The 11614-nt window shown below is 43.3% G+C and overlaps 1 protein-coding gene across 1 annotated transcript in view; it reads left to right on the forward strand.

Moving 5' to 3' along the window:
* asic1a (acid-sensing (proton-gated) ion channel 1a) overlaps nt 1–10835 on the forward strand; it is a 31148-nt gene extending 20313 nt beyond the window's left edge. Inside the window, exons 5-12 of the mRNA XM_062998795.1 lie at nt 216–363; nt 3537–3664; nt 3762–3912; nt 4304–4360; nt 5014–5167; nt 6979–7070; nt 7388–7467; nt 9191–10835. Of these exons, the coding sequence (XP_062854865.1) occupies nt 216–363; nt 3537–3664; nt 3762–3912; nt 4304–4360; nt 5014–5167; nt 6979–7070; nt 7388–7467; nt 9191–9307 (927 nt within the window). The 3' untranslated portion in view covers nt 9308–10835. The remainder of the gene's footprint in view (nt 1–215; nt 364–3536; nt 3665–3761; nt 3913–4303; nt 4361–5013; nt 5168–6978; nt 7071–7387; nt 7468–9190) is intronic.
* Nucleotides 10836–11614: the final 779 nt, after the last annotated feature.

Raw genomic sequence — 11614 nt, forward strand, 5'->3', positions numbered from 1 at the left:
CTCCTCCTGCGTCTCCTCCTCCGCCTCGCTGATTTAAACTGCGATTGTACTCGCCTTACGAGCGCTCATAAACAAGACAACAACATCATCGTCACGCCCGAGAAGCTCCGGCGAGCGTTACTGCTGCGGAACATCATCCAGCACCGGCCGAGGACATGCGGGGGATGCTCCGTGTTGGCAGATATAAATCGTGTGTGTGTGTGTGTGTGTTTCAGGTGTTTACTAGCTACGGAAAATGCTACACGTTTAACTCGGGCGACAGCGGCCCCCCACAGGTCAGCGCGAAGGCCGGGATGGGGAACGGACTGGAGCTCATGCTGGACATCCAACAGGACGAGTACCTACCTGTGTGGGGGGATACAGGTGAGAGCCAGTAATAACTGCATCACGTCCGGTGATTCCGGTGTGAATAGTATTATTATAATGACCCTATCTGCTCTATAGACCAGCAGAAGGCACGGACTACAGGATCATGCCCACCTGCCATGCCATTACGGCCCGACAGGGGGTATAAACCTCGCTATTCATATACAGTCATTTCCAGGAGGCTGTACGAATTCCGAATCACATTTTTTCCCATAAGGAATGATATAAACCCCCAGCTGAGGAGTATTTAATTAAATCTTTATAATCAAATTAAAGCATAAAATCGCCCATAAAAGCAGAAATCTTGAGAATGTAGCTGTACTGAGGAGAGTTGATGGTGTACGTGGAACGTGGAGTCATCAGTCGATTGTTTTTCCATTTCCTCAATTCTAGGTGACCTATTTGCAGCAATAACAGTCTCTCCTTAAATCACATCAGCTGATTTTTATTACCTGGTCGATTTCGCCGTACCGTATTGAGCGTCCGGGTCCGACGAGTTCCACGAGCTAGCCCACGCCCCCTCCGACAAGTGGGCAGCACCCGTATGCATTTTGTCACCCACACCAGATGAGATCAGCTCTGTGTACGGAGAGACACACCCTGATCAACGCGTTCCTTCCCCGCCCCTATGCAGGCGCCATCAATCTGCCAGCAGAGGTCGTAGTTGCATCTGTTTCAAGGAGTCCCTATCCGGCTTAATACCCCGCCCCTATATGAACAACAGGCCAACGCTCGATACGACGTATTCAAGATCCCCGCCGATGTATTTTAATATACACTATGGGTGTGTTCGAAAACCTAGTGAGCTGCCTTGCTGTCTTACTGCCTACACGGGCAGCTGCCTCAGTAGAGAGGATTCTAATAAGTCAACGACTAATAAGGCAGCTTATTTGAACGCGCTACTTAGACAGCGATTCCATCGGGTTTCGCATTTAGCATCTTGTCATTCAAACCAATGGGATGGGGTGGCACAAGCGCGCTAGCATGTCAACTAACATCTCCCTCCGTGAACCGAAAACGGTAGTTTATACAAGTTAAAAATCAATAATAATTTATTTACGTTTGAAAATAACTCCGTTCGTTTCTCCGCCCCGTCAGCCATGTTTTTATTATTTTTCTGTGAGAGAAGAGCTGCCGCACTGAATGCTGGGATTGCCTCGATCACTAAGGATGCTTCGGATGCTCACTCGTTCTTGAGTCAAAATAACGTTGCAATTTTAAGATGCCTCTGTAGTGAGGATATTGAGGCATCTAGGATTTCTTCTCGGGAACGCACGTAGGATGACGTAAAATGCATCTATGTAGAGAGAGAGCTAGCTTTTCGAACACACCCGATATTATGCCCACATATTTACACAACCCCTCCCTCGGGTTTCCCTTCTGTATCTTGTGTTCATAACGATCACAACCTGCCGACTGATCCGGATACTTACCGTGCTAGATGTTTCTCTTGAGTCCGCTCGGAGTCGTTGAACAGTACACACTGATAACCCTTTTCCACCAAAAAAAACATGGTTCTTGAACCGGTTCTGTTCAGGTTTCTCTGAACCTTGGTGTTCTGTAGAGAACCGACGCGCGTTTCCACCAGTTTTTGAGAACCAAGCAGCGTCATCATCGGTGGCCGTTACTTACTAAGAGTTAAGAGAAGTAATATCATGCCGAACCCCGCCCTGACAGAGGAGATCGAAGCTAACCCACATCCCCTCCGAAACACTGGCAGCAGCCGGATGCATCTTTGCCACCCGCACATCGATGAGTTTTGGCGCCACCTAGCGTTGCATGCGGAGAGACACACCCTAAGGGCACTCCTGCTCATCTCTTGCGCAGGCGCCTCTCAATCAGCCGGCAGAGGCCGCAACCGCATTCTGACAGAGAGAGACCCACCCCCTCCGGTCTCCAATCCCACCCCCCCACCTGAACAACAGGCCAATCGTTGTTCATACGGCCGCCCAGCCTTCGACCGGCTGAAGGCAGAGCTGGATTCGAAACGAAACCTTCGAAATCCAGCTCTGGTTGCAGCGCGTGTTTTTACCGCTGCGCCACCTGAGCGGCCAGATGTTTGTTTTTATGTAAAAAGCATCGATCTAACTATCGGTGATAAGAAGGCGTGACGTGTTCGTCTCAGTTGTTGTTTTCTTTAGTTCATTGACGTGAGAAGCGTTTTGCGCTTCGGTTTCACCGCGAATAGCCGGTTTGCTGAGCGCTCAGCTTGAGCGGTGAAACACTAAAGTTCCACAACACGAACAAACATCTGTGTGAAATAACCATCAAACCCAGTCTAAAATACCACGTGTATCTGTGTTTAACTGGATTTACTTCACGTGTGTTTATGCAGCTCGGGGAGTCGAAAAAGCTTCACGCTTTATTTATCACGTTAAGCGAGTTCCGTTCTGTCCGGGTCACTTTCATCTCGTCACATCACACAGTTCATCTTTTTAAATGCGCTTTGAAAATATCAGCGGCAAACTGGAGCAAAATGTGATCAGGTGAAGATTAAAAGATAAAAATGCAGCATTAAGCTCCATACGAGACCCCAGCGGACGCCGTTGTTGCTAACGCGCTGTGCTGTACGACATGACACGCCCACAGGTGACGTCACGGTTCGGGCTGAATAACCCAGTATCCTGTGGTTCCAGATTGGCCGGCTAGTTCGCTGTCTGGAACCTCTTTTTTTCCGGTGGAAACACGCGGAACCGGTTCCAAGTCAAGTTCGGGAACCGTGTAGTGTAGTGTGAAGCAGGCATTAGGAATGAGAGCCAACACGAGTTCGATCACGAGACTCGAGCGGACCGTGTGGTTTGGTCTGAAGTCCGGGGCAACGTATGACTGCAGAGCTGAATATTATTAGAGAAAGTCGGACGTATGCTGAGATGTACGAGTGGAAGGGCGGACAAATTGCGGAGTCCTGCTGTATTTGGGGGAGGTGGGAGGAAACCGGAGATCATGAGGAGGATTAAAACGGAGTATCCGTGACCTGTAATGCTCTATAGCAGCCTCTCTACCAGCTGTACCACCGCCGGACCAATCAGCATTTTCCTTTTCATAAACTCTTCAACATAAAACGAAGCAGCGGCGTCCGTCAGGTCCCGAAACGCCCTTGAACTCTTGTGAATGTGAGAATGCCTCTTAATCTCGCTCTCGCTCCTCTTTCTCTCTCCGCTCTCTATCAGAAGAGACGTCTTTCGAGGCTGGAATAAAAGTTCAGGTTCACAGTCAGGACGAGCCGCCGTTCATCGATCAGCTGGGCTTCGGGGTGGCGCCCGGATTCCAGACCTTCGTCTCATGCCAGGAGCAGCGGGTACGCTCCGTGTAAATCGTATTTGGATGTTTTTATTGCCCCTGTGTGTGTGTGTACGTGTGTATTTGCGTGTTATGTGTGTGTGTGTGTGTTTTAGTTGGTATATCTGGCGCCTCCTTGGGGAACCTGCAGGTCACGCCCGCTGGACTCGGACTTCTTCAGCGCTTACAGCATCAGCGCGTGTCGTATGGACTGTGAGACGCGCTACCTGGTGGAGAACTGCAACTGCCGGATGGTGCACATGCCCGGTAGGTTGTGCGACACTGCGCTGCCACGATCGAACCGAGTCATTTCCAGTTCCCGATTGTGACTCCGCTGTCACTTGATTGAAAAGAGACGGACCATCGTACGTCACGTACGGAGAGCCACGCTAAGCTCCATGTGACCCCCACACCCATCCCTGTTTGTATCAGCGAGACGATGCCAGGTCCCGTTCTGCACATTACACGAGTGTGGGTTCGTTAAAGAACCGAAACCATCAGGACTGCCATGATTTAAACCTTATCACCAAAAGTATGTGGACGCCTGACCATGAGTTTGTCGGACGTCCTTTTGCAAAACCACGAGCATTAATATAGAGTTTGTGCTTTATTAAAGTAATCCTGATTGACGCTTATTACCTCTTTATATCTTTTTTAGGTGATGCACCGTTCTGCACCCCTCAGCTGTATAAAGACTGTGCAGATCCTGCGCTCGGTAAGCAGAACACACTCCTATACACAATAAATCCACAATACGTCCCCAGTAACAAGTCGTGCTACGTCCCTGGGGGGAACCGTCAGGGCCCTCTACACCCTCAGAGAGGGTCTAACATATTCTAAAACTAATATATTGTTTCAGTGTTTAGATGTGTTTCTTTTATAAAACTTTGAATGTAGGTAAATATAAATGAAATGTTAATTGAAACCTATACAAAAATAAATAGAATATCATTGATCAAACAAGACCCGACGTCCACTACGAAGGACAGATGATAAAAACAAATAAATAACAAAGTGCATTTATTTTTCAGCACTGTTTTTATTTTCAACCACAGTCTTCTGGGTCGGGAGGATATATAATAATTTAATATAATAAGTGATCATTATCTACACGTAATGTAAGTAAATAAATCACTCCTGTATTCAATCTGTGCTGGAATGTGAGGGTGACATTAAAGATGCCCCTTTGCCCCAATAGTTATGGTCCTTATGTTCAATAAATAAATATAAAGTAGCAGCTACGTCCATAAACTTCTGTATACATTATAACACGCTAATAACGAGCAGCTTTTCATCATTAATAGACCCCCACTGTCTATTACTCAGATGTTAAGTTAACCAGCACATTATTTTGGCTGTATTTCCCAGCATTCCTGGTGGAGAGAGATAACGATTACTGTATGTGCGAGACTCCGTGTAACACCACACGCTACGTGAAGGAGCTCTCCTTCGTCAAGATACCCAGCAAAGCCTCCGCCAAGTACCTCGCCAAGAAGTACAGCAAATCTGAGAAGTACATCGCGTGAGTGCTCATGATCCCTGCAGTACCAACCTCACAACGTACAGCTGGATCAAAGGGGAGGGGGGGGTCCAAAACTTATTCATGATCATGATCCCGGCAGTACCAACCTCACAACGTACAGCTGGATCAAAGGGGAGGGGGGGTCCAAAACTTATTCATGATCATGATCCCTGCAGTACCAACCTCACAACGTACAGCTGGATCAAAGGGGAGGGGGGGGTCCAAAACTTATTCATGATCATGATCCCTGCAGTACCAACCTCACAACGTACAGCTGGATCAAAGGGGAGGGGGGGTCCAAAACTTATTCATGATCATGATCCCTGCAGTACCAACCTCACAACGTACAGCTGGATCAAAGGGGAGGGGGGGGTCCAAAACTTATTCATGATCATGATCCCTGCAGTACCAACCTCACAACGTACAGCTGGATCAAAGGGGAGGGGGGGGTCCAAAACTTATTCATGATCATGATCCCGGCAGTACCAACCTCACAACGTACAGCTGGATCAAAGGGGAGGGGGGGGTCCAAAACTTATTCATGATCATGATCCCTGCAGTACCAACCTCACAACGTACAGCTGGATCAAAGGGGAGGGGGGGGTCCAAAACTTATTCATGATCATCATCCCTGCAGTACCAACCTCACAACGTACAGCTAATAACACTAATATAATAATAATAATAATAATAATTAATAATAATAATATATTTAGTAATATATTAATATATAATAAAATAACAATAATAATTATAGGAATAATAATAATAATATAATAATAATTATTATAGGAAAAATAATAATAATTAATAGTAATAATAATAATTATTGTTATATAATGTTAATAAAATAACAATAATAATAATAATAATTATAGGAATAATAATAATAATAATAATAATAGAATAGTAATAGAAGTAATAATAATTATATTTATATAATAATTAAATAATAAATATTATTATTTTTATTATTTTGTAAAATAATAATAATAATAGTAATAATAATTATTAGTAATAATAATTATTATTATTATATAATAATAAAATAATAATAATAAATAATCATAGGAATAATAATAATAATAATAGTAGTAGTAATAATAATAATTATTATTATATTTTATAAAATAATAATAATAGTAATAATAATAATAGTAATAATAATAATTATTATTATTATATAATAGTAATGAAATAATAATAATATAATAACACTGCTAATTATAATTATAAATATAATAATAATAATAACTTTAATAATGATATAATAATAACACTACTCATTATAGTAATAATAGTAAAATAATAATCATAGTAATAATAATAATAATAAAATTATAACAATACAAACACTACCAATAGAAATTGTATTTATAAATATTATTAATAATAATTATAATATTAACATTAATAGTAGCATTAACACTAATAATGATTATACTAACATATATGAATAATAATGACTATAATAATAATAACACCATAAATAATAATAATTGTAAGAATAAGAACCCCCATTTATTTATTTATTTATTTATTGTGTGTTTTACAGTAACACTGCAGCAGATTTTTATAATCCAGGTTGTAAATGTTCCAGTTTCTCATCTTCTTACTGAGTTTACACAGTTATCTTATTAGTGCCAGTTTTTCTAAATAATAATATAAAGGTTTAGTATTATTACTTGTGTGGGAATTAAATGAATTGGCATTTATTACTTTAACAAACCAGCCCTGGACCTGTAGGGTGAGATACTCGGTCTCGTGTGTGTGAGAGAGAGACGGGTGACGAGTTGTGGCGTGTTTTACAGGGACAACATTCTGGTGCTGGACGTTTTCTTCGAAGCTCTGAACTATGAAGCGATCGAGCAGAGGCGAGCGTATGAAGTGGCAGGGCTGCTGGGTAAGTTCACCTCTACCTCCATTTATCTAAAGCAACAAGTGTTTGATTACTAGTACTAGTACCTCAATCGCTGAGCTCCCACTGCCAAAAACAACATTTCTTAATGCACGATTGTGAATAATTTAGTCCTTCACCGTCTACCGTACACAGTATTGTGGAAAGATGAAAGGAATAATGAGCATTTCTTAATTATAAACGCCGCTAACAGCTGAAACAGAGGCCGAACGTTTGATGAATATAAGAACACGGTGCAGGTTGTGGTACAGAGACGATCCTGACCCCGCCCGAATGATTTTCGGCCGTGTGTGTACCTGCAGGTGATATCGGAGGACAGATGGGACTCTTCATAGGCGCGAGTATCCTCACTATTCTGGAGCTGTTCGACTATCTGTACGAGGTATGTTCATGCACCTCATAACTGCTGCAGTTACGCCCTCTGCTGGCTGTTCGATGGCACTGCACTCCCCAGTAGAGGGTAAATACCATCAGGGAACCGGATATGACTAGATTAGAGGGAAAATGCATTAAAAAAACATTCTGTGTGGATGAATCAAAAGACCTTGGCTTTTGAATCTAAACCTAAATGACTCTGTTCAAACGAATCAGTCTCGACCTGAATGACTCTGTTCAAACGAATCAGTCTCGACCTGAATGACTCTGTTCAAATGAATCAGTCTCGACACAAATGACTCTGTTCAAACGAATCAGTCTCGACCTGAATGACTCTGTTCAAACGAATCAGTCTCGACCTGAATGACTCTGTTCAAATGAATCAGTCTCGACCTAAATGACTCTATTTCAACGAATCAGTCTCGACCTAAATGACTCTGTTCAAACGAATCAGTCTAGACCTGAATGACTCTATTTCAACGAATCAGTCTCGACCTGAATGACTTTGTTCAAACGAATCAGTCTCAACCTGAATGACTCTATTTCAACGAATCAGTCTCGACCTGAATGACTTTGTTCAAACGAATCAGTCTCGACCTGAATGACTCTGTTCAAACGAATCAGTCTAGACTTGAATGACTTTGTTCAAACGAATCAGTCTCGACCTGAATGACTCTATTTCAACGAATCAGTCTCGACCTGAATGACTTTGTTCAAACGAATCAGTCTCGACTTGAATGACTTTGTTCAAACGAATCAGTCTCGACTTGAATGACTTTGTTCAAACGAATCAGTCTCGACCTGAATGACTCTGTTCAAACGAATCAGTCTCGACTTGAATGACTTTGTTCAAACGAATCAGTCTCGACCTGAATGACTCTGTTCAAATGAATCAGTCTCGACCTAAATGACTCTGTTCAAACGAATCAGTCTCGACCTGAATGACTCTGTTCAAACGAATCAGTCTCGACCTGAATGACTCTGTTCAAATGAATCAGTCTCGACCTAAATGACTTTGTTCAAATGAATCAGTCTCGACCTGAATGACTCTATTTCAACGAATCAGTCTCGACCTGAATGACTCTATTTCAACGAATCAGTCTCGACCTGAATGACTCTATTTCAACGAATCAGTCTCGACCTGAATAACTCTGTTTAAACAAATCAATCTCGACCTAAATGACTTTGTTCAAATGAATCAGTCTCGACCTGAATGACTCTATTTCAACGAATCAGTCTCGACCTGAATGACTCTATTTCAACGAATCAGTCTCGACCTGAATGACTCTATTTCAACGAATCAGTCTCGACCTGAATAACTCTGTTTAAACAAATCAATCTCGACCTAAATGACTCTGTTCAAACGAATCAGTCTAGACCTCAATGACTCTGTTTAAAAGAATCAGTCTCAACCTGAATGACTCTATTTACACGAATCAATCTTGACCTGAATGACTTTGTTCAAATGAATCAATCTCGACCTGAATGACTCTGTTTAAAAGAATCAATTAGCCTTGCGCATGGGCCCAGCAGTCGATTTTTGCAAGGGGTGGGGCAGATCCTTAATCCCTGAGGCACCACCGCCCTCATCCAAGCGCATGAATCAGCAGGTCATTTGGGACTAGCTGTAGGTTTAAAAAGAGGCACTTGGCGTGAGGAAGCACGTGTTAGCCACCAGTGAGATAAAGGTAGATGATCTGGGATCTGTTCATCTCTGTTTTTGTGATCAGGTGGCGAAATATAAACTCTGTCGCTGTTCGGACAAGAAGCATCAGCGCGACGGTGCCGATCACGACACGCCCATGGGGCTCAACCAGGTCAAGTGTCACGTGGGAAAATTTCAGTAGCGAGATCCTTCAACACCACCTGCCGTTAGTGGACTGACCGCTGTGTGTCCCTTCTCCCTGCTGACCCCATTCTAGACTTTAATTACAGTTTTCAAACGAGTGTAGCGCAGCATGTGACGTCACGAGGAGGGTCGTCCCGGGAAACCTACATTAGCTTACATTAGCTAACGATAACCAATCAGGCTTAATCACATGAATGACTCTATTCAAATGAATCATTCTCAACCTAAACGACCTGAATGACTCTATTTAAATGAGTCATTCTCTACATGAATGAATCCGTTCAAATTACTCTGATTCGCAATATGTTCAAATGAATCATAACCAACATGAATGAATGTGCAAATGAATCATTCTCAAAATGAATGATTCCGTTCAAATGAATCGTTCTCTACATGAATCTTCTGTTAAAGCAAATCATTTTCGATGTTCAAACGAATCGTTGACCGGAATGACTTTGTTCAAATGAATCATTCTCCATATGAATGACTCTGTTCTAATGAATCATCCTTGACATGAATACCTCTGTACAAATGAATCAACAGTTTGGAGTGCAGTAGTCCTGCACAGAGCCAGAGTGGTGACATGTTTTATGGTTTTTGGTTTATCGCCCACTCCTTCGTGTTTGAAAGCATGAATTTGTCTGTTTCTGGTCCTGGTGGGGCTTGAACTGGCAACCTTCTGTTACCTACTAGTCCAGGACCTCGAGCGCTGAGCTCCACCAGTTCACTGAAAAAGACAATCGTGCTTGGAAGAGTTGAAGGTAAAAGAGGAAGAGGACGGCCATCAACAAGAGGGACAGTGAACGAGCCAATCCCAGCTCTGCTATCAGCCTGCCGGGCACCTACACAGACACACGATTGGCTGCGTCTCTGTGAGGGGCGGGACAATGACTGAACAGGGATTCCTCATAACTGCTGCAGTCACGACCTCTGCTGGCTGGTCGAGGCGCTGCACTGAGACGGGGTATAATGGAGATCAGTGCGCGATACGGATCTCCATATGACCCCGTCTGGTGCAGGTAAAAAGAAGCGGTCTCATACCACTAGATACCGAATTCACAAGTCTGTGCAGTTACTCTGGTTAAACTGCCCCGTGTGGTGAACACACACACACACACACACACACACACACACACACACACACACACATTCCAGCGTGGCCTGGTCTCCTCCAGGATGTCACCGGTCTGCACCTGCTCTACGCGAATTTGCATGAGAGCTTCGCCATGCGTGTGCCCTGTGACGTTGGCATGTTTGTGGTTAGCGTGGTCATGCATGCAGGGGATCAGGTGTTTGTTTGTGTGCACGTATGTCGTACGTTCATGCACGTCCGTTTTAATCCGGGGTGTTAAACTGCGCTCGTGTTCCGTGGCTCAGATATATCGGTATTTTTATTGGACTCGTTTTGTTGATTGTAAATGATTTAGGTGTTTCAAGTTTTTGTCTTCTGAACTAAATACTGATGTTTGGTGTTTGGTTCTTATAAAGTGTATTTAATTTTTACTGAATAAACTTACTGCCTCGTCCACCTTTACTGTGTCGTTTTTATCTGATGTAAGGGGGTAGAAAGAGAAGAGCTAACCAGCTAAAAAGCTAAAATATGGCACCACTTGGGGTCCCTTTTATCACAGCGGGGCCCTAAGCGGTCATCTACGGTATACAGCCTCTAGGTGTGTGTGTGTGTGTGTAAGTAGAGTGAAGAAGAAGCGGTGAATTTTTGGAGTCAGAACTACCTGACCAATGTGGTGCCCTGGCCAAGATTTAAATTTTTTGTTTATACTTGACTGAACAGTATAGGGAAGGTCCTTATTTCATATGCAAATATCACATGCAATCAGCATTTAAACCTTTAGATATGAAGTTGCTGAAAAATCAGGAACCCTGGTCAGATCTCCAGGCATCTTTTATCTCTGAGCTTATCTACCCATTTGGTGTAAATGGCTGGTTTTGTTAGACCTGCCCCAGCCAGCAGTTTGGGGAACAGTGGGGTGTGGAGCTCAGGGGACTCCACCCCAAAAATACCTCACAAGATCAAAAGGAAACCCAGCCTCACCGAAACGACTAAAAATACAAGCTGAAGACCAAAACATCCATCTATCCATCCAACCACCCATCCAATAATCCAATGATCCATCCAATAATCCAATGATCCATCCAACCAATGACCCATCCACCCACCCATCCAATAATCCAATGATCCATCCAACCAATGACCCATCCACCCACCCATCCAATAATCCAATGATCCATCCATCCAATAATCCAATGATCCATCCAACCAATGACCCATCCACCCACCCATCCA

This window comes from Trichomycterus rosablanca, chromosome 7 (genome assembly GCF_030014385.1).
Source record: "Trichomycterus rosablanca isolate fTriRos1 chromosome 7, fTriRos1.hap1, whole genome shotgun sequence".
Lineage (NCBI taxonomy): Eukaryota > Metazoa > Chordata > Actinopteri > Siluriformes > Trichomycteridae > Trichomycterus > Trichomycterus rosablanca.